Consider the following 23,534-nt stretch of genomic DNA (forward strand, 5'->3'; position numbering starts at 1 on the left):
AGATAAGAGCACACAAGTCTTGACATTATTTCATTTTGTTATGCGCATCTGTCAAGGAACAGAGATATGATACAGCTACTAAAAACTGATGATTGTGGAACAGTGAAACTTGACAGCATTTCATTTCCTTTATGTTCTGATTATACATTTATCAGGAAACCTGTATCTCTTCTAGTTCAGCTAGAAATTGGTAGAATTCAAGAACTCAAAGGCTTGGCAAAGAACTGTCCTATTATTTGGTATCATCTTACATTTTAGAGAAGTTGCTTGGTTGAGTCATTGTTAAGGCTTTTGCTTCTCCTTTCATTATTGTGGTACACTATCCAGAGATCACATTTCTATAGGCCCTATAACTGCTCTGCAGCACAAATTAAACGCTGGGATATTTCATACATATACTGTGAAGTTTCAATGGTTGTCAATCATAGTTTGTAAAATATAAGGATTACAACCTGATATTAACATCCAAATCCATTGTGTTCATTTTATGTGTGAAAATGAGAAACCCTTGTGCAGACTCTAGATTTCCCAACCTCTTTGTCACCCTGTTTTTAATTTATCTCCATGTTTTGAACAGGTAAAATAATTTTACTTATCTGTTTAATGCAAAGTGATAAAATATATCTATTGATCTGAATTATCAGAACTTGAGTGGATCTACAGGTCATGTGAGGAATCAGTTACACTTTATTCTGATCAGAGAGCAAGATCAGAGAGTAATTTTAGTAATTTCTCAGTGAGTAAGGAGCTATTTCTTGAATTTTGTTAAGGAAACTGAACAGGAACTTTAGTTTAAGGAAATTAATTTCTGTGCTTACATTGCATTAATCTGGAGAATTATGTCTTTTGAAACTAAAAAATGTTTAACAATGATGGGTAAAATTAATCAGTGTATGGACGTTTTCTTTTTCTAGGTCTACTTCAGTAAAAATTACCCAGAAGTTATTCAGAATGGTCAAGTTGTCACAGATTCTTCAATAGATGCTGCCTCAGGATTAATCTTATGTGAAACTGCCCTGTGATCCAGCGTAGACGTGATTGCTTTCTATGGAATGCAAACCGGAAACCATCTAAACTGGATGACTGACAGTGTTTAGAGTGGAGCTTTTTGCACTAGACAACAATCATATTTAATATTAAGAAAAATGTTTCATCTAGCTCTTTCTTTAATTTTAAATACATTTCCATTGCTAAAGGAATTAGGCAAATCTAGGGTTTTTTTTTTAAAGTTACATTGCAGAGACTTTCATATTTAAATCACAGATGCAGGGCATTTAACAATTCCAGGGTGCAGTTTTAGAGGTTATTAGAAAACCTGGAGTTTCTCTATTTTCCCATTTGGAAAGAATGTAAAATCAATTTGTTTAGTGTCACTTTAAAATTTGTCTTACAGCAGTTTTGATAATATAACACGCCATTTTCTAATGCAGTACTTATTATATACTCCATCTTTTTAAAGCAGTTTTACAAACTGGCAGAAACAAAAATATATTTTTATAGAGATAAGTTCACATATTGCTGTAAATATAAATTTTAAAATTAAAATGTAATACAGGTATGGTGTGTAGAAATTAACGTAAAAATTTCGGTTTTCCTTTGCTGAGATCCAAATGCTGAAAATCAATATCTACTGTATCTTAGAATGGTTGCATTTTGCTTATATTTTGCACTGCACCAATATTTAAATAATTTAATATACATTCCTCTTTTTATCCAGCTAATCAAAGAAAAAAGTATTAAATTTACTAGAGGAAATACTTATTGAAAGACTTGTCATCAGTAAACACTATGTAGTGGAAAGTTATCTTCTGCAAAACACATTGTGAAATGTATACATTATTTGCATTTATTGTGCCTTAATACAATTCAAGCCAAATCTCCACCTGCAGAGTACACAGCAAATTCATTAAATATACTTTTTTATTTTACTGTTTTAAATTAATGCATTTAAAAAATTTGCATCAGGAATTCTGTTTAAATGAAGCTTTATGAAGTTGCCATTTCAGCTCTCATGGATAGAAAAGTATCACTTGTAATTTTGACAGGTTTCAGAGTGGTAGCGGTGTTAGTCTGTATCAGCAAAAATAACGAGGAGTCCTTGTGGCACCTTAGAGACTAACAAATTTATTTGGGCATAACCTTTCGTGGGCTAAAACCCACTTCATCAGATGCATGGAGTGAAAAATACAGTAAGCAGTATAAATATTACAGCACATGAAAAGATGGGCGTTGCCTTACCAAGTGGGAGGTCAGTGCTGGAAACTGGACACCATTAAGTTAGGCCTGAATAAAGACTGGGAGCGGATGAGTCACTACAAAAAGTAATTTTCCTTCTGCTGATACTCACACCTTCTTGTCAACTGTTGGAAATAGGCGACATCCACCTTGATTGCATTGGCCTCGTTAGCACTGACCCACCAAATGTTTTAGTCTCTAAGATGCCACAAGGACGCCTCGTTGTTTTTGTAATTTTGAGTACCCCTACTGATATTGAGAAGAATTTAAGGAAAGAGATCTGTATTCTGTGTTCATAAGTTAGGTCCTGATCCAGTAAAGGACTTAGCATGTAGCACTATTGTGGATGTGTCCTGCCAGCCACACTCCTCCACGCCCACTTATGCCAAGGTTCAAAATAGAGACCAACTGCTACAGATCTCTGCTCTGTGACATTCAAAGGGTTGTGGCATCCCTGGATGTGGGTTCTTTGTGGTATGGACCACCTGCACAGCAGAAATGATCCATTTCTGCTGCATTTTGTTCTCATTTGCCCATCTACACAGGTGTGGCATCTGGCTCCTAGTAACACTCTTTTATTGTTCCAAAGTGAAATACTTTTCTGCTTGGGCAGATTCTGACACCCTTTCTCTCAATGAGTAGCACCTTACTCCACAATTACTCCCATTAAATTCAATAGGGTGGCATTTGATATGGTGCTATTTAACATAAGGGTCTCACATTCGGACCCTTTTATTGGGGTGAGTCTAATCTCACCTAACCCTGTTTTACAGTGGTGCAATTCTATGGCCTTGCATGGATTTATGTCTTGGGTTTACAACAAGATAAGAGGAGAGTCATGCATACTGTGTGTGATATGCTGGAGTTTTTAAACATACTGCAAAAGTGCAGGCATCTGGCCATATTGTACTGTGAATCTATGCCCATAATTTCCATCAATATTCACGAGAATCATGTGCATGGATCAAGGGTATAATGTGGCCCTAGGCCATTTCAGCCAAAAATGCTTCTATGATATATTTGAGAGAAGAATCCAAAGTTTTTAGCTTCTGCAGGCTCACTGGCATGAAAGCTAGACAGATCTTGCTATATCAGACCCTCCACTAGTATACTGTACTTAGAATTAATTTGATACTGTAGCTTTTTGAATGCACACAAAAAATGTTAGGCATCTATGAGAATGCCGTTTATGCTGTATAACATGTTTTGACAGGACAATACTGGCTATATGTCTCAAATGTCAATGTCATAGAAATCAAACTGAAAACCTGTGTAAGTTGTTGAACAGGACAACTGGTACTGCTATGTTCATGTTCTAGTAACTTCTCTCAATGTCATTAAATCCATACTGTACTCTTTTTAAAAAAATAGTTCAGCTAAATAATGCAGGTTAGATTTAATCAATAAATCATTGTTCAGTTTTTTTTCTTAACATCTGTTGCTGTTTTGTTTTAACAGTTTTGTAGGGTAACATGGGCTGGTTCATTTATTTTCAGATGAGTAAAAAATGTATCAGTGCACCTTATTGTTAACAATCAAATGTATGACTTAGTGTTTAAGTAATGTGTGGGAGGGAATTGGCCTTCCATTTGTTGGGTCTCTTGACTGTTAAATGTACATAGTGTTGTTCCAGATAAGCCTTTTACATATCCATTTATGGTAGAATTCAACTGAACAGTTCTCACATCCACATTTGAAAATATTCTTAATTTACTTACAAGCAACAAAGCTGGGTCATTATGATCTACATTCCTTAATAGGAATCTCTTGGAAATTAATTCCATCTTCTGAATTATTAAAGCCTTTTAAAACAATTTCTTCACCATAAGCTGCCTTAAAATTCCCTAGAATCTTCATTCTAATATAGTAGACTATATAAAATACAACAACTCTGAAAGTCACCAGAGCATAGGTTTATTTGTTGGGAAAGAGACAAAGAGCAGCCCCTGGTTCCGATCGAAATAATTGTAATTTAGACAAATGACAGTCATGGCGTATCTGATATCTGTTTGTACAAAATAGACAAATTGTGGAAGAATAAACACCATCAGGAGGAAGATTGCACAGAATTCTTTTAAATAATGTTTGTCCCCGGGTCCGGTGGACCTTGTGGCAATGTTCTATTGAATTCCCTGCACCAAGGTCTCACGCTTAGGGTAGATCTAAGCTAAGGTGCAGCAATACCAGCATGCCTAGTCCTTGAAAGAGGCCATCACTTTCTTTGATGAAGATCAGTTTTTCTGGTTGTCTGAGTGATTGTTGACTGGTTCCAGTAAACTTTCCAGCCTGTGATTAGAAAAATAGTGGTATGATGCATATGGATAAAGTTGTGGGGAAACAGAAGATCCTTAGAACTCCCAAAAAAGGTATAGAGACCTCCCTGAAAAGTGTTGCTTTTCAGATTGCCTGGTCTCTCTCCCCCACAAAAATCTGACCTTTTCATATCTGTTTTCACTCTTTTTTTAAAAAAGGCTAATTATTTCCTCTGATGTGGGTGAACTTCTGACATTTTAACAGAAGAATGTAGATTTCTATATACCCTTTAGTTTTCCTTGGAATTTGTATAATGACTTTAGATTGTTATTGTCATAGAAGGGCTTTTAGTTGACTATATAGTTTGACGTATTGCTGTGTAAAGAAAGTGGGATGATAAAATCCTCAAAAGTATGTGTTACCCTGTTGTAATGATCACATATATTATCATGTAAAGACACAAATGGAGTATTGCACTTGAAATAATTTGTATTATGGCACTATCCAGAAGCCTCAACCAAGATATGGGCCCTTTACAGTTGTGTTTGATGCTGTAAAAACACGTGGTAAGAAACGGTCCCTTCCCCAGAGGGTTTACAGCCTAAACAGACCAGACGGACAAAGGGTAGGAGGAGAAACAGATATTTGCAATATCTGTCACTGTCCTGACTCCAGAAGAGTGTTCTGAGTCCAGAGGGCCTTGCTGATAAGGAGCCTGGATGGAAGGGATGATGGACTGAGGTTAACTCTGCCCACTTCTCCTGCCAGCAAGGATGCTGGTGTGGAGACTCATTTGTGAAACGTTCCCCTTTGGAATAAATAAACTAGACCCCGGAAGGGGCACCGTTTAATATGTAACAGCCTCACTGAACTTATTGAAAGCACACTAAGGGAACCAAAGCAGAGACACAACCCTGGTTCCTCCACAGACTGCCAGAGATTGCCCCAGCTGTGAGTGCCCACCATCACACCTATTTGTTGTTGGGATATTTACTATATTAATATGTTGATTTAGTTTAATAGCAGGCTTTAAGCAAACAAGCAGGAAGAAAGAAATGAATTCAAAATGACCTTGGCAAATTGGTGAATTGGTCTGAAATCAGCAAGATGAATTCATTAAAGACAAGTGCAAAGTACTATACTTAGGAAGGAAAAAAAAATCAAAAGCACAAATACACCATGGGAAATAACTGGCTAGGAAGTAGTACTGCTGAAAAGCATTGGGAGGTTTTAGTAGATCACAAACTGATTATGAGTCAGCAATGTGATGCAGTTGTGAAAAAGGGTGTTGTGACCATCAAGGTCCAGATACTCCAAGAGGCGTATGGAGGGGTCTAAACCCCGCAAAATAAGCAATTGAATCAACTGGTTGTAGACAGTATGTATATAAAATATGCCAACTAAGGTCTTTTGTGAAAACTTGTAATGTCCTGAACTTGATGGCCATTAGGAGATATATATACAGGCTCTGGTTGTGAATTGATGCATATATTTATGTGTAGAAAATTGTAATTGTGCCCATAGTGCAAGTGCAGCATCACCTCAGAGCAGTGCAGTGAGACAGTCAGGCAGGGAGGGCACCTCCCAGGCAGGTGTTCACACTCTGAGCACCTAGCATTGTTCAGGTAGGAAGAGACAATGGTAGACCATTAAAATGAATGGGAAAAACACTGAAACAACTTGAAACTGAAAAGAAAACCCCATTCTGGGAAACCCCACCCCTGTTCTATGTGATCATGAATTACCATAGTCCTGGGGAAAAGGAAGAAAACCTTGCAAACTCTGTTAAAAGGCAAGGGATTTGAAGTGAAGACTATCCACAAATGAAGGGTCAGCAATTAAGCGGGGTGCTTTCCGTGAAGCACTGGATCCCTCTAAGACAGAGGGCCTGCTGGGAAACTGTTCAGAGGCAATAGGTCACTTGTATTAACCAAGGGAATTTAGCTCATATAGAAATGTAGACCCTCAGATTGTGTCTTTCTGTTCTGTGTGACTTGTATGTGTTTTGCCTTTCCTTACTATTGCAGCTTTGAATCTGTGATATTTTTTCCTATTAAACAAACTTTTTGTTTGTTTCTGCCTCAAGCAGGCCTCTGTTGTGCAGATGGTGGGGAGCATAAGTGCCAAAGTGAATGGATAACTGGGGGCAGGTTTCCTGCCCTTCGTGGTGATGAACTAGATGGGAAAAGTCCAAGCGGCTGGTAGTTATGACCTCAGGAAGAAAGATTTGGGGGACTCGGGACCAGCAGGGATTGTTGTGGTAACCCAGTAAGAAGTAACTAGGCTGGTGGAAACCAGGATGGGACCTTAGACTGGCAGGCTGGCTACTGGGAGCAGAGCCATGAAGAATAACAGCATAGCACTATGACACCCAAGTTACATGGCAGGCAGTGACAGAATCCCTTATTGATCCCCAAAAAGGTCTGGCTGTACAGCAGCAAAACCCTTTATTGTAGAAGGCAAAAGCAACAGAAATATTGTCCTTTGTTGGGAAGAGAGTAAAAAGACAGACAGGAAAAGTGAACAGCTCAAGAAAGGTCAGTGAGTCGAGTTCTGCAAAGAAAGGAAGCTAAAATCTAAAAGCTTAAGAAGTCAGAGCTGGTGTCTTCGCTGTGTGAGGATAACCAGGGGCAGAATGGGTACCAGACCAGGACCTAGGCACTCCCAAGAAAGGGTATGGAGGAGGAAATCTTTCTCCTTCATCCTCACTCAGAGCTGGTGTGAAGCTACACACCACAATATCTACACTCTATCTCAAATGGGACTACTGTCATGTTAGAAAACTGGTAACTATTCTTTCATTACATATCTTCTAAATTAAAATATGTAATTGATACTGATTTGTAGGGGTTTATTCTGCCAGACATTTCCATCTTTTCACTTTTTCATTCCGCACATAAATTGTTAAAAGGCTGGGCAAGCTTGTTATAAAGCTTAGTTGTGAGGCTAGCTCTTTAAGGTCAGTGTCTAACTTCCAGTTGCACTGAAACGCACTGCATATATAGTACAGCATTTTTCTCCTATCCATTTTTTTAGTATAGCACACAAATTGAGCAATCCCCCTCTTGTACAAGTGGGACAATTTATGTGTGTGTGTGTAGTCACTATCAGTCTGTAGTATCAGTTACCTGCATGAGGATTTCAGTGTACTTTGCAGGGGACATTATTGTTTTTGAAGAACTGGAGTCCATGTTTTCTTCCATTCTCTGAATGGCATTTTCACCATTTAAAAAAAAATGTAACTGTCTTAAGTTTAAGATGGAAAGACTTCTTAGTTTTCTCAATTTATTCATAATCGTATGAAATCTAGGTGGGGGAAATAAGAAATAGGATTTCAAATGTGCTGACTTGTTTGAAAAATGTATATTGTTGCTTTAGGACATAGTATTTTGGAGACAAAAAAAAGACTTTTTAATGCTGCTTCTGAAAAAGGAGAAAAGGGTGCTATTTTATATTTTCTGTTTCATCTTTGACTGAAATCCTAGACTCTGGGATGAGATTATCTGTCCTTGCTGCCATACATCTTATGAGAGAGACAAGGTGGGTGAGGTAATATCTTTTATTAGGCCAACTTCTGTTGATGAGAGAGAGAAGCTTTTGAGATACACAGAGGTCTTCTTCAGGTCTGGGCACTCTACAGTCAGAATAGTCATACAAAGAATTTATACAAAATATTTCTTAGCAATTAGGTATTCCACAAACAGCAATCTTGTCATCAGGGCTTCTCACTTCAAGTGTACATGGCAAAGTTTCTTTGTCAAAACCACACATCTACAATAGTAAATATTTTTCCTGTAATTTGGACTATTATAGATCTTTGTAAGAGTCTGAAGGCCAGATCCTTAGCTAATATACATCAGCATAGCTCCACTGAATTCAGTGGATCTATGCCAATTTATACCTGCTGAGATCTGGGCCTGAAAATTGCTATTATGATTTATATTAATGATATTATTTGTTGTAGCCATACTTGAGCTTAGTGGTCTGCACTAAGGGTAGGAATCGGCCCTCAGCCATGTTTCCACACCATCAAAGAGTGCAGTATCAGCTAAAGCAGGGGTCTCAAACACGCGGCCCCCGGGGCTATTTCCTGGAGCCTGCGCCCGCCCCCACAGCCTACCTCCAGGCCAGGGGTGGGCAAACTACAGCCGCAGGATTGCCCCCCTTGAGCCCTGCGCCGCCCCCCGAAGCAGCTGGCATCATGTCCCTGCGGCCGGGGGGAGGGGAGGAGGGAAGCAGAGGGCTCTGTCCGTGTGTTGCCCTGGCTTCCTGTCATCGCCCCCCTGCAGCTCCCAATGGCCAGGAACGGGAAACCGCGGCCAATGGGAGCTTCGGGGGAGGTACCTGGAGGCACGGCAAGCAGAATGTGGAGCCCTTCATCCCCCTCCCCCAGGGGCCACAGGGACGTAGTTTCAGCTACTTCCTGGAGCGGGGCCGGGGCTGAAGCCGGCAGCCTGCCCTGGCCCCAGTGTGCGCCGCTGCCATCCTGGAGCCCGAAGCCCTCCTGCACCCCACCCCCCAACTCCCTGCCCTTAGCCCCCTGCCTGCACCCCAACCCCGTGCCCTGAGCCCCCTGCCTGCACCCCAACCTCCTGCTGCACCCCAACTCCCTGCCCTGAGTAGGTTCTAAAGTTCTAAAGTTTTACATTTTACATTGTTTTGTTTTTGAGTGCAGTTATGTAACAAAATAAATCTACATTGGTAAGTTACACTTTCAGGATAGAGATTGCACTACAGTACTTGTATGAGGTGAATTGAAAAATACTATTTCTTTTGTTCATCATTTTTACAGTGCAAATATTTGTAATAAAAAATAATATAAAGTTAGCACTGTACACTTTGTATTCTGTATTGTAATAGAAATTAATATATTTGAAAATGTAGAAAAACATCCAAAAATATTTAATAAATTTCAATTGGTATTCTATTGTTTAACAGTGCGATTAATCGCGATTAAGTTTTTTAATCACAGTTAATTTTTTGAAGTAATCGTGTGAGTTAACTGCGATTAATCAGCAGTCCTAATTTAAAATAACAGTAGCAAGGATAGAGTGTTTTCTTCTCCAATAATACAACATTAAAAAAAAAATAAAAAAGGAAGAAAAGGAATTGCATTGTTGGGTGCAGGCAAAGGAATTGGGCTGGTGCGAACTCTGTTCTGTTGTTGCACTTTGCTTTGCCAAGGTGCTGCATTTGGCATTGCCTGTAGCATCTTCTGGCAGCGATGTGGGCCCAGATCCTGGGCTGGAGCCAAGGAGTGCACACAGTGCACCACAGGAGGGCTGGTTGGAAACATAGTTGTAAAACATCTTTGGGTTCTTCTCATCCACAGCTGGCTCTGCTGGTCCCATGTCATGAGGCAGAATTGCCTGAACTTTACTCTAAAGTTACACCGACTGTCAAGAGTCTCAAGGGCCCATTATAGTAGCTGAGAATCAGCAAGTTTCAAGCAGGTTCATGTCTCACTTCTTTTTCCTTGGTGTAATGCTCCATACTCTGCCAGCCAAGAAAACACTGGCATAAGTGCGGCTTCGCTGGCTTGACATCCCTGGAGAATCCTCCTTTAGTGGGGTGATTCTACCACATTGGCTTACCAGTAACAGCAATGTTAGCTCCCTGATCGCTTTGTGCTTGCAGCATATTGCAAAAAGGCCAGACCGCACCCCAAGACATGAGCTCTGATGTGGTTTGGTTGATTTAACATCTGCAAGCTTTTGGAGAAGTGATTTCTGCAAATGGAGCTGAGCAAGTAATTCACAGAGAGTCACTTATCCAGCTACACTCCACACCTACCCCCTAACCCTCTGCTCCTCTGCCCTGTCCTCACCCATCTTCCCTTTTCTTTCTTTCCGTTTAGCTGATCCCTCATAAGTAACCCCCAACCTCAAATCATCATCCTCATTATAGAACTAACACACTGTTTGTTGCCATCACATGGCTCACTCCGCTTGTGTGTTCTACCCTGTCCCCCACCCTGTGTCTGTCTTGTCTATTTAGATTGTAAATTGTTCAGGGCAGACCTGTCTGCTACTCTGTATTTGTACAGCACCGAGCACAAGGTGGTGCCATTTTGTTGGTCCTCAGGCCCTACTGTAATAAACATGATTAATAACAACAGTGAATTTGGTTCCCCTTTGCACAATCAGATGGTGATTTCCTCACATTCATTCTTTAGTTGAAATTACTCAATCTTTGTATTGATTGCAAACAACTCTTTTTGAGTATTTGCTTAATGACTCCTGTTGTTTGAGCTGTGATGCTCATTTGTGACTGATCAGAGAAGTCACATGGTATTGTTTCAGGTCCCTGATTGGTGTAAATACTCATACTTGTGAAGTTAAAATTTAGTTTCTGTGAATACTTGGGCATGTGACTTTGAATGTCAGTTTCTATGAGCCTAGTTAGTGGTCTGTTGTGGACAGTCTCTTGTGGTAGGTGATTTATTCTGAATGCACTCAATTTGGGGTGATTATGCTACACCATTTTCTCTCATTGGACAGATTGTAAATGTATTTGTATGTTTGCAAGAAGCTGTAACAAAAAAGGCTTTGCAGAACCAGTTACAATTGTTGAAAGCAAAAAAATGAAAGACTAAATGCTCCCTGGAGAGAGATCACAGGTTCATCCTCTTGAAGCCCAGGGGAAGGGAAGGGATTCAAGCACATTCCCGGAAGATTACAGTCTCATCCTCATGAGAACTGTGTGGGTCTGCTCCCTGCAGAGAGATCTCAGAATCATTTCTACAAGGCCTTGGGAGAGGCGACCATTTTTGTGACCCCTCTAGCAGTTAGAACCCCTCCCCAGGGAGAGTTTGCTTGTTTATAGGGGGCGTGACAGCAGGAACAGCATGAAGATTCTCCTGCAAGGGCCCCTGTGGCATAAACCAAGTGTTCAGTTTTACCTATATGAAGAGAGGGATGGGACACTTCAGCAGAGGGTATGGGATGACCAGCCCTTGTGAAGCTTCAGGGTGCCCTGTGAGGAACATTTGACAACAGACAATGGTTAAAAAGACTTCCTAATGGGTTGGTTAATTGGCTGATAGGGAAACCTTCACTATCCCCCCTTACCCCCCCCTGAGGAACGTGAATGCTTATTGGCTGGACTCCACTGATTGTTTAACAGGGAAACTTGTGGGCCCCTGGGAGGGGCTTTCTCTGGGTTGCCAGCAATATGACTGATAAGAAACTGGTTGTAATCGCTGCTGCTGCTGCCAAGGATCCACTGGAAAGGTTGCTTTTCCCTCCAGCTTCTTGTTCCAAGAGGAAAAGTATCAGTCACCCTTTCCCTGGAGCTGTTATTGAGGCAAACTTCTATCACTGCTTGTTAATGTTTATGATCTGGAATGAATGTTTCACACTCAGCAGGAGCTGTTTGCCCAAGTGATATTAAGTGTTTGCTTTTGACGGCTTAGGGCTTGTCTACAACTGCAATTTTTGTCGCCAAAAACTGGCTTTTAGAGACAAAACAGCGACAGCGTTCACACTGCAAGGTCACTTTTTTTGGAAAAAACCACCTAGTTTTGGCGACAAAAAAATTTCCGCCCCTGCGAGAGACTTTTGTCCCTTCCCTTTATTGTCGAGAAACAGCCAGTGTAGACACCACAGTTCTTTGGGGTTTTTTTTTATTATTTTATTGGCCTCCAGAAAGTATCCCACAATTCCCATGCTGCCGCTCTGATCAGCGGTTTGAACTCCACTAGCCTGCAGCCAACCCGCCCCTCCCTCTTGCAAGCCCTGGAAATTTTAAATCTCATTTCCTGCTCGCTGGCTTCCCAAAGGAGCTTCCCAGGTGAGTATGGCTGGCTATCTCACAAAACACGCTCCCACTTGGACCACTGCTGAGTTGTTGGATCTGATCAGTATATGGGGAGATGAGTCTGTTCAGTTACAGCTGTGAGTGACCCATAGGAATCGGGAAACATATAGGCAAATTTCTCGAGGCTTGTGTGAAAAGGGCTATGATTGGGACACGCAGCAGTGCAGAGCGAAGATAAAGGAGCTGAGGCAGGAGTACCATAAGACATGGGAGGTGAACCATCACTCCGATGGTGCACTTAAGACCTGCCGATTCTATAAGGAGCTGAATGCTATCCTCGGTGGTGACCCCATCTCCATCGCCAATTGTCCCGTGGATACTTCACATGCAGCTGAAAAAGGGGGTAACCCGGAGGCTGAAATTGTGGATGAAGAAGACAAGTTAGAAGAGGATGTGGTGCTCCCAGCAGGGTCACCTGGTCGGGCAGGCAGCCAGGAACTTTTCTCCACTCCAGAAGTGCTCAACGGAGAGCAAGAAGCAGATGAGACTCCTGTTATATCCTTGGGGCAGCCGGTGTAGGAAGCAATCACTTGAGGCCAGAGAGCAGACAGCTAACCAAAACCTCCATTTTATTTACAGAAAACAGAGAGCTCACTCAGCCGGTTGAAACCGGCTGAGCTATCCCTTAATAGTCTAACTCAGTTGCCATAGTAACAAAACCCATGACAACCAAATACACAACATATTCCTCCCCCCCTAATAAGAACATCCCCTAAATAAAACACACACTAAACTAGAGAAGGAGGGTAGACTGCCTCCATTCCCGGCTAAACCCTGGGGATTATTTTGCCCCATAACCGTGGGTTCGCCCTAACTAAAGATCCAGCCGATGAGGAGGCCTTCTGTCTCTAGGTGGATTACGGCGAACTTCTGGTGTTGTTGCACCCGAAAGTACTAGGGGCTCAGGGTCCGCAGCACGAATAGGTGAGGAGGTGGTATCAGCTCGTGCTGGGCAAAGGGGTATCTCAGCTGCCGGCAGTAATGGAGGAGAGCAGTCAGGAACAGGTGACTCATGATTCGGTGTCTCACCAGGAGCGGTGAAGTCAGACCCCTCAACTGCAGATGGGTCCTGAAGACTGGCATGACCTGGCAACAGCTGATCTACATGTCGCTGCCAGGTAAGATTCTCTGCAGTCCGGACTGTATAGGAAACAGGTCCTGTTTGAGTGATGACTGTGGCCGGGACCCATTTAGCTCTGGAAGTATAATTCCGAGCCAAAACTGGCTGCCCTGGGCTAAAGGTTCGGTCTTTTGCTCTGGGTGCCCGTCTGATTACTTGATATTGCTGCTGATGTTGCACAGTTTGTCTGGGTTCAGAAGATTTCAGCAGATCAAAGCAAGTGCGCAGCTGTCGTCCCATCATTAGAAAGGCTGGGGAAGCCTGGGTCGTAGCATGAGGTGTGTTTCTATAGGAAAGTAAGAAGGTATCCAGACGCTTTTGAATGGAGTGTTGTCCCTTTGCTGATTTCAAAGTGTTTTTCATTGTCTGCACAAATCTTTCAGCTAATCCATTGGTGGATGGATGATATGGTGCTGACGTGATGTGGTGTATCCCATTTGCCTTCATAAAATTTTGAAACTCCTGAGAGACGAACTGCGGTCCGTTGTCGCTCACAAGTTGTTCTGGCAGACCAAAACGACTAAAGAGTCCTCGTAGTTTTTGGATAGTACTCTCTGCAGTAGTGGACTGCATTATAGAGACTTCTGGCCATTTAGAATGGGCATCTACTGCCACCAAGAACATGCTTCCTTCAAGGGGGCCAGCAAAGTCAACGTGAATACGTTGCCACGGGTTTTCAGGCCAGTCCCATGGGTGTAGGGGTGCCCACTGGGGTGCATTTCTTACACTCTGACATGACATACAAGCTTTTGCCTTCTCTTCAATAGCACTGTCCAATCTAGGGTATGTTGATTAGTTCTGGTGTTAGTGTAGGGAGTGTCCTGAGTAGATGGTGCAGTTTCTTAGTGTATTCCTCAGTGGGATCTAAGGGAAGTAGCCTGTAAAATTTAGTATTGGAGAGTTGTCTGGCGGCCTCCTTTTGGTAGTCAGACCTGTTCATGATGACAACAGCACCTCCTTTATCAGCCTCTTTGATTATAATGTCAGGATGGTTTCTGAGGCTGTGGATGGCATTGCATTCTGCATGACTTAGGTTGTGAGGCAAGTGATGTTGTTTTTCCACAATTTCTGCCTGTGCACGTCGGCGGAAGCATTCAATGTATAGGTCCAGACTGTCATTTCGACCCTCAGGAGGAGTCCATGTGGAGTGCAGAAAGTATCAATGCCCAACGTTGCATACGACTAGCAGCTAATGGGGGAATGCCTGTGTAGGGTCCAAAAATTGATGTCAGAGGTCGATGGTCTGTAAGAAGAGTAAACTTTCGCCCAAACAGGTACTGATGAAACTTCCTAATTCCAAAAACAATTCCTAATGCCTCACGTTCGATTTGGGCGTAGTTAGTTTCTGCTTTGCTTAGAGTGCGTGAAGCAAAAGCAATAGGTCTTTCTTCTCCCGAAGGCATAATGTGTGACACGACCGCTCCCACTCCATAAGGGGAAGCATCGCAGGCCAATTGCAGGGGTAAGGATGGATCAAAGTGTGTTAGAACTTCAGAATTTAACAATGCATCCTTAGCTTTGTTAAATGCAACATCACAGGCTTCAGTCCACTTCCAGGCCTTGTTCTGCCCAAGGAGCTCATGAAGTGGTTTTAGCAGTGTGGCTAACTGTGAGATGAACTTTCCATAATAGTTCAGTAGTCCTAGAAATGAGCGTAGCTGGCTTACATTTCGAGGTGGGGGAGCCTCCACAATAGCTTTAACTTTTGCAGGGGCCTTATGAAGACCTGCAGAATCGATGATGTGTCCCAAATATTCAACAGAGGGCTTGAAGAATTCACACTTGTCTTTGCGAACTCGTAGGCCATACTCTTCCAGTCTTTGTAGGGTAGCCTCTAAATTCTTTAAGTGATCCTCTTCATTTCTTCCAGTGACCAGGATATCATCCAGATAGCACTGAACTCCTGACAAGCCACACAAGATCTGGTCCATAGCCCTCTGGAACAGGGCGGGAGCCAGTGTGATTCCGAAGGGTAGGCGACAGTATCGATAAAGCCCCTTATGAGTCACAATAGTCAACAGCTCTTGGGACTTTTCATCGACGTGCATCTGTAAATATGCTTGACTCAGATCAATCTTACTGAACTTTTGTCCCCCAGCCAGGCCTGCGAAGAGGTCATCGATGCGGGGAAGCGGGTATTGCTCTGCACACAACACTGGGTTGACAGTGACTTTAAAATCACCGCAAATCCGGAGAGAGCCATCTTTCTTCACTATTGGAACGATAGGAGTGGCCCATGAGCTATGGGTAACTGGTATTAGGACTCCATTGGTGACCAGGTGCTCCAGGTCTCCTTCAACTTTTGGCCTGATGGCATATGGCACAGTTCGGGCTTTCAGATATTTTGGTGGACTGCCAGGTTTAATGTTCAATGTCACCGTGATTCCCTTCATACTTCCCAAATCATCTCCAAAAACAGCAGCATGTTTCCTTAGTATAGGGGTTAGACTGGTTTCTTCTTTAGTCATCCGGTGCACTTCTGCCCAGTTCAGCTGAATCTTCCCAAGCCAAGACCTACCCATTAAGGCTGGGTAGTCACCTCTCACCACAAACAGTGGCAATTTAGCCGCCTGTCCATTGAGCTCCACCTTAACATCAATAGTGCCCAACATGGGCACAGCTTCACCTGTATACGTCTTCAGAACAGTTTTTGTTGCCTTAAGCGGAAGATGCTGTAGCTTTTCCTTATACACAGTCTCAGGAACCAGCGAGACAGCTGCACCGGTGTCTAGTTCCATGCGTATAGGTTTGCCCTCCAATAAGGAGGTTACCCAGTATTCATGTGAGCCCGCTGCCAAAGACAAAACATGCAGTGGCACTTCCTCTTGTGAGGAGGTGTCACCTTGATCATCCTGGGTCTGCTCTAGGGTATGCAAGGTTCCTCTTTTTGTCGGCCAGACCTCAGACCACTTTTTCTTTTGTTTACAGGCATACTCAATGTGTCCCTTTTTGCCACAGTGTCGACACACCAGGTCCTTACACCAGCATTCTGATGCCTGGTGACCCAGCTTACCACAGCGGTAACATTCTTGACTCTGCACCGTTTTGTGGGTCAGTTCTTGTGACACTTTTTGCACCCTAGGGGATGCACCGATGTATTGTGCCTCCCTTGTAGCCAGTTCCATGGAGACAGCAATATCAACAGCCTTCTGTAATGTAAGCTGAGCCTCTGTCAGTAGGCGCTTCCGTATAGCTTCACTGCAGAGGCCACACACTAACCTGTCACGCAGGGCATCATTTAACATCTCTTTAAATTCACAGTGTTCTGCTAGCTTTTTTAAAATGGCTACAAATTGTACAACTGTTTCATCTTCCTTTTGGTCTCTTTTGTGGAACCTATATCTTTCAGCAATTACCAGTGGTTTTGGGGAGAAATGAGACCCCAGGATTTCCACAATGTCACTGTAAGATTTAGTCTCAGGCTTAACAGGGTGTAGTAAGCTGCGTAGCAGAGAGTAGGTTTTAGCCCCTACAACAGTTAAGAATATTGGCACCTTCTTCGCTTCTGTAATGTCATTTGCAATACCAAAAAGCTCAAAACGCTCAGTATACACATGCCACTGCTCTGTATTCTCATCAAAAGGCTCCAGGGGCCTGGTCAGAGTAGCCATGATTTTTAGTTTCACTTTCACAGTCAGTGCAAACAAGCAGCTTTTTTTCTTTGTTTGGTCTTTACCTTGACTTCTACTTCCTTCTGTTACTGGAGCAGCACCAGGATCCCACCCTCGTCGCCAGTGTTATATCCTTGGGGCAGCTGGTGTAGGAAGCAATCACTTGAGGCCAGAGAGCAGACAGCTAACCAAAACCTCCATTTTATTTACAGAAAACAGAGAGCTCACTCAGCCGGTTGAAACCGGCTGAGCTATCCCTTAATAGTCTAACTCAGTTGCCATAGTAACAAAACCCATGACAACCAAATACACAACAACTCCATGTATGTTGCTGTGGCTTGTGTAGGGAATCGAAAAGTGGGAGGCAGGTAGTGTTTTCTGTGAGCTGGACATTGCCCTGTGTAGCTAATCTGCATGGCCAAGCAGGGTGTCAATGGACATCGAGACATGCAGGGAATCCTCCAAGAGAGGCTCTGGAAAGTTTCCGAGAGGTACTTGTTAATCCTCTGCCGCAGATTCCAAGGGATTACAGCCTTGTTAGTTCCCCCATTGTAGGAAACATGTACCGTGCCATTTAGCAATCACTGGAGCTGGGACCAAAGTGGCACATAGCTGAGTTGCATATAGACCGCGGTGGAAGCTGCAACCATTCAGCAGCTGAGCCCTGGTTTCTCTGGTCACCTGCAGCAGCAAGATGTCAGCCAGCAGGTTGGCCGCCTGTGAAAAAGTGTGGGATAATTTTAGTATGAGTTCCCTGCAAAGCCGCCCTGCAAGCCGTGACCTTTTGTCCATATGGAAAACGGCCTTTCCCCCCACTCCCGAAACTCACCATGACTGGGGTGCTGTGTGCCTGCCTAGAGTCTAAAAGAGAAAGTGATTTCTACTAGCAAAATGCCCTTTTTACTAAAATGTTTCAGTTGTTTGCTGGAATGTAACAATCCTGCTTCTGTTCAGCACAGACCTTGAAGAACAACACATGCACCCGTGTGGACCGGCTGTGCCAGATAAGAAAAAAACCTCGGCGCAGCAAAGAAGACATGTTCTGCGAGGTTCTACAGTGCGATGAGAGACAAACCAGGGAATGGAAAGAGTGCTGGGAAGCCAAAAGGCAGGACAGAAAAGAGAGTGCTGCTTTCATTAGGCAAGCGACAGAGCGGATGATAAAAGTTATGGAGGATCAGACAGAGATGCTCAAGTCCTTGATACAGCTGCAGACTGAGCAGATCCGAGTTTGAGCGCCACCGCAGCAGATGCACAATTCTTTACCAAGCCGACCCCCCTCTATGCTCACACATTTCTTTTCATTTCACAGTACTCCTGAGTTTCCCTATCACTCCACCCTCTCTCACAGCTTGCACAATGATAGCTGGAGCTACACACAATTGTGAGGTTTTACCCTTTTTAACAATAAATAAAGACTACGGTATTTAATGGTACAGCGTTTTTATTCTGTGTTCTACAAAAGCGTATAGCAATCAATTCACTCTCGGGAACAGGCTTCTAAAGCATTGTGTGGCACAGATCTTGGGCCCCAAAATTGTACATGGATGCAACAGGGAAGCAACTCCAAAGCAGACGTGTTACTGCCCTTCATTGTCAAAGTGGTTCCTCAAAGCCTCTCTGATGTTAATAGCAGCCCTCTGGGCTCCTCTGACAGCCCTAGCATCTGGCTGTTCAAACTGTGCAGCTAAGTGCTCTGCCTCAGTGCTCCACACCTGAGCAAACATTTCACTCTTAGAAGCAGCAAAGAATCCTGTGGCACCTTATAGACTAACAGACGTTTTGCAGCATGAGCTTTCGTGGGTGCACTTGCATCTGAAGAAGTGGGTATTCACCCACGAAAGCTCATGCTGCAAAACGTCTGTTAGTCTATAAGGTGCCACAGGATTCTTTGCTGCTTCTACAGAACCAGACTAACACGGCTACCCCTCTGATACATTTCACTCTTAGATTCACACAGATTATGCAAAGTGCAGCACATGGCTATGACCATGGGAATATTATCCTCTGTAAGGTCTAGCCTGCCATTTAAACACCTCCAGCGAGCTTTCAAACGGCCAAAGGCCCATTCGACTACCATGCGGCACCTGCTTAGCCTGTTGTTAAAACGCTCCTTGCTGCTGTCCAGGTGCCCTGTGTAAGGTTTCATGAGCCAGGGCTGTACAGGGTAAGCCGGGTCTCCCAGGATTACTATGGGCATTTCCACATCCCCCACTGTGAACTTGTGACCTGGAAAGAGAGTCCCTGCCTGCAGCTTTCTGTACAGGCCATTGTTCCTGAAGATGCGTGCGTCATGCACCTTTCCAGATCAGCCTGCACTGATGTCCATGAAACACCCCCGGTGATCCACAAGCACCTCCAACACCATGGAGAAGTATCCCTTCCTATTGATGTGTTCAGAGGCAAGGTGGTCTGGCACTAAAATTGGAATGTGTGTGCCATCCATCGCCCTGCCACAGTTAGAGAAACCCATCTCTGCAAAGCCATCCACTATTTCATGCACATTTCCCAGAGTCATGATCCTGTGCAGCAGGATGCGATTTATTGCCCTGCACACTTGGAGTAATACAACCCCAACAGTGGACTTTCCTACTCCAAATTGATTTGCGACTGACCGGTAGCAGTCTGGATTCGCCAGCTTCCACACAGTGATTGCAACACGCTTCTCTACCGGAAGGGCAGATCTCAATCTGGTGTCCTTGCACCGCAGGTCGGGGGCCAGCACAGCACATAGCTCCATGAAGGTTGCTTTACGCATCCTAAAGTTCTGTAGCCACTGGTCGTCATCCCACACTTGCATGACAATGCGATCCCACCAATCAGTGCTTGTTTCCCTAGCCCAAAAGCGATGGTCTATCGTATGCAGCTGCTCTGTGAATGCAAAAACACTGCTAAGTTGCTGCTGTCCTTACCACACTTGGGTACCTGTGATTCATCCTGTGCTAACTTTGCGAGTAACTCTGAAAGTAACTGTGCTGCCATGCGCGATGTCCTCACGACAGCTAACAGTGCATAGGAGAGAAGTGCGGGATCCATCCTCTCTCACTGCAGATGCTGGCGTGCACTATAAAAGAATGATAGTTGGGAAAATGGCACAAAAGGAAGCCAGAGACCTTTGGAGGGGTGGGACACAAAGCGGTGCATGACGGTACATTTTGCACATCCCAGGATGCACTGCGCTCTGTTTCTGCATTCCCACAACACCTAGTGACAGATGGTGCCGCCAGACACTATGGGATACATACCCACAGTCCATTGCTCTCACTGTCGACAAAGGTGCCCCAATTGTGGACATGATCTGTCGACAGAGGGAGCAAATGTAGACACACTTTGGTGACTTTGCTTTTGTTGATTTTTTCCTTGGCGACATTAGTTTCATCGAAAAAACTTGCCAGTGTAGACAAGCCTTCATCTACTTGCTTGCTTTGCATATGTCAGCTAATGCTTCATCCTGCACCTGTGGCTTTGGAATGAAGACCACTCTCTGTTGTCCCAGTTGCATTACTACTTGCTGTATGTAGTAGAACCCAAATGGTCAGTCTCAAAAGACTGTGATGCTGCATGAAGCTCCACACAGAGGCCCAAGTAGCTGAATTCCCAGTTGCTGTGGTCAGTGACATTTGGGCAAGCAAAATGTACTCAGCCCCTGACCAAGGGAAAAGAGGCCATTACCTCCTAAAGTGTGGATATCCTGCAGCTGCTTTGGACACTGTGCCTATAAATCAACTAATTAATGAATTAACATAAATGAATGTTTACATTTATTCCTTGGCTAAGTTACATGCAAGATCAGTTTTGGTTTTATTTTTTCTCATAAAGATTTTATTTAACCCGTTTGAAAAGGTCCATCTATTGAAATTTACTATTTTCTCTTCCTATTTTAGGCAGAAGCTGTCAGGGCTGTAGAGGGAGAAGTTTAGCAAATGGTAAAATATTCTGCAGATGCTGTAAATCAAAGGAGATCAGGCAACCAGGATAAATAAAGGAATTCTCTCAACCCACCTTCCTCTAGCAATACACTCTTGCCAGCAGATCTGATTCAATCCTAGGAGTCTGAGAAGGATCCACTGGAATCAAATCCCTTCCAACACCTCAGCATCGTCACCGGTCGTTAAAGCAGCTATCATTGCCTACAAGTATCAGGATAAATGAGGCTCATGTCTCAGCCACATACCTTTCATCACATTTCCTCCTTAAGCAATTTCCCATCACTGCCATTTCTCCTTTTGGGGAGTGGAGACAGTACCACCACCATCAGTGACCTCTTTCAGGGAGAGAGGAACCATCAGTGTCTGCCTTCCCCCTTTCCCTCTCTAAGATGTGGGGTAGGATGAAAACTAGTGTTGGTGGCACTAAGTGGGGTGTACTAACAGAAGTCTCATTTGTAAGACATAGGAGGTAATTGTCCTGCTCTTCTTGGCACTGGTGAGGCCTCAGCTGGAGTACTGTGCCCAGTTCTGGGCCCCACACTTTAGGAAAGGTGTGGACAAATTGGAGAGAGTCCTAAGAAGAGGAACTAGGTTTAGAGAGCGTGACCTATGAGGAAAGGTTGAAAGACTTGAAGATGTGTAGTCTTGAGAAGAGAGAGCTGAGAGGAAAAATGACAGCCTTCAGTTTATGTAAAAGTTTGTTATAAAGAGGATGGTGAGCAACTGTTCTCCATGTCCACAAGAAGTAATGGGCTTAGTTTCCAGCAAGGAATTATTCAGGTTAGATATTAGGAGGAAACTATCTAATTATAAGGATAGTTAAGCTCTGGAACAGGTTGTGGAATCCCTGTCATTGGTAGTTTTTAAGAACAGGTTAAATAAAAACCTGTTGGGTTTGGTCTAGGTATGCTTAATTCTGTCTCAGCATGGAGGGATGGATTAGGTGACCTCTCAAGGTTCCTTCCAGCTCTGTGATGCACCTGAAATACAAATCCTTCCTATCCAGGTACTTACAAGGAGAGGAGACTGTCCTGATAGCAGGTACTATGTGAGAGAGCTGGTAGAAAAATTCCAGGCCACCCCCAGGTCAAGAGATGGTGGCCCATGGAGAAAGATGAGTGGTGAGATCCTCCTTAATATTCAGCAGCTGCAACAAGAAGCAGTTTTTGTCATTCACTGCGCTGTGGCATCTGCAGCTAGACGCAGCCCTGGTGTCACAAGGAGATGCTGAGCAGAGGGGCAAAAAGGAAGAGGATATTGCAGTGAGTCATTTAGATATACAACACTCTTAAAACTGGTTAGTGGTATTTATTTATTTTAAGATAAGAATCAATCCCATCAGTCTTTTCCTACAGTTCAATTGGCCTTCAGGTATATTTTCATTGGCAAAGAAGAGAAGTATTTCAATATGATGTAGAAAAAGAGACCCACCCTACATTGCATCATGGCTTCTTTGTTAACCTCACTTAAAAACATCATAAACTGCAAGTAGTATCCACCATCAATACACAATTATGCTTATGTTTACTCCCCTCACAGACACACCCAAAGTCATATCCCTAATGATATTCACAGAATACTGGGTTTCACATCATCTTTACTTCTGTCATTCTTCTTGAACACACCCTTTGTCTAAATCTAAGAAAATTCAGCCATACTCACTCATCTGAGCAAATGGGCTGCCTCACTGGGCTAAAGAGAGAGTGCTCTAATGGTGTGTTCTTACAGATATCCTTATTCTGTCTCTGATGTTCATAACAAGATAACGCTGATACTTGGTTCTCCTGTAAGAAACACTGATATGTAAATGTCAACCTATGGTGCATAGATCCACAGACATTAAGGTAAAACTACTCAAAGTGGGTGAGTATTTTTGACACTACTCAAAATCCACTCTTCCCACTGACCCCATGACTTTTCTTGTAGATGTTAGACAGGTGGGCCTAACTCTTGTAGCAACTATGAGATATAGCAGGGGTCGGCAACCTCTGGCACATGGCTTGCTAGGGTAAGCACCCTGGCAGGCCAGGCCAGTTTGTTTATCTGCCATGTCGGCAGGTTTGGCCAATCGTGGCTCCCACTGGCCGCAGTTTGCCACTCTAGGCCAATAGGGGCGGCGGGAAGCAGCGTGGGCTGAGGGATGTGTTGGCCGTGGCTTCCCGCAGCCCCCATTGGCCTGGAGTGGTGAACCGTGGCCAGTGGGAGCCGTGATTGGCCGAACCGGCCCTGCTTACCCTGGCAAGCCGCGTGCTAGAGGTTGCCTACCCCTGAGATAGAGTCTTTAGCCATGAAGGGGCCTTGACCATGACATCATCCTGGGATAAATACTAATACCCTTCTGTCTTTAATGAAGGATTATATTGATTTAGGGGCTGGAATGAAGTGTAAAAGACACAGATATTAATTTTAATGGGAGATCAGCTAGTGTTAACCATCTTTGAACTTGTTGGCAAATGAATATTCCCACAAGTAATAGTGTATGGCAAAAGAAATTGAGAGTAACAATGTGGTGACTGTGAAATGTGTTAATTGTAATTCCATTATGGAATGTTCAGGTTGCAGTGCTGG

General features: G+C 43.5%; 1 protein-coding gene across 4 annotated transcripts in view; it reads left to right on the plus strand.

Moving 5' to 3' along the window:
* The window catches only part of ABCC4 (ATP binding cassette subfamily C member 4), a 228,647-nt gene extending 226,491 nt beyond the window's left edge, over positions 1 to 2,156 (plus strand). For all 4 annotated transcript variants that reach the window (XM_045009855.1, XM_045009864.1, XM_045009873.1 and 1 more), the window contains one exon: positions 915 to 2,156. In XM_045009855.1, coding sequence (XP_044865790.1) covers positions 915 to 1,022 — 108 coding nt within the window. In that variant the 3' untranslated portion in view covers positions 1,023 to 2,156. The remainder of the gene's footprint in view (positions 1 to 914) is intronic.
* Positions 2,157 to 23,534: the final 21,378 nt, after the last annotated feature.

Source organism: Mauremys mutica, chromosome 1, assembly GCF_020497125.1.
Source record: "Mauremys mutica isolate MM-2020 ecotype Southern chromosome 1, ASM2049712v1, whole genome shotgun sequence".
NCBI lineage: Eukaryota > Metazoa > Chordata > Testudines > Geoemydidae > Mauremys > Mauremys mutica.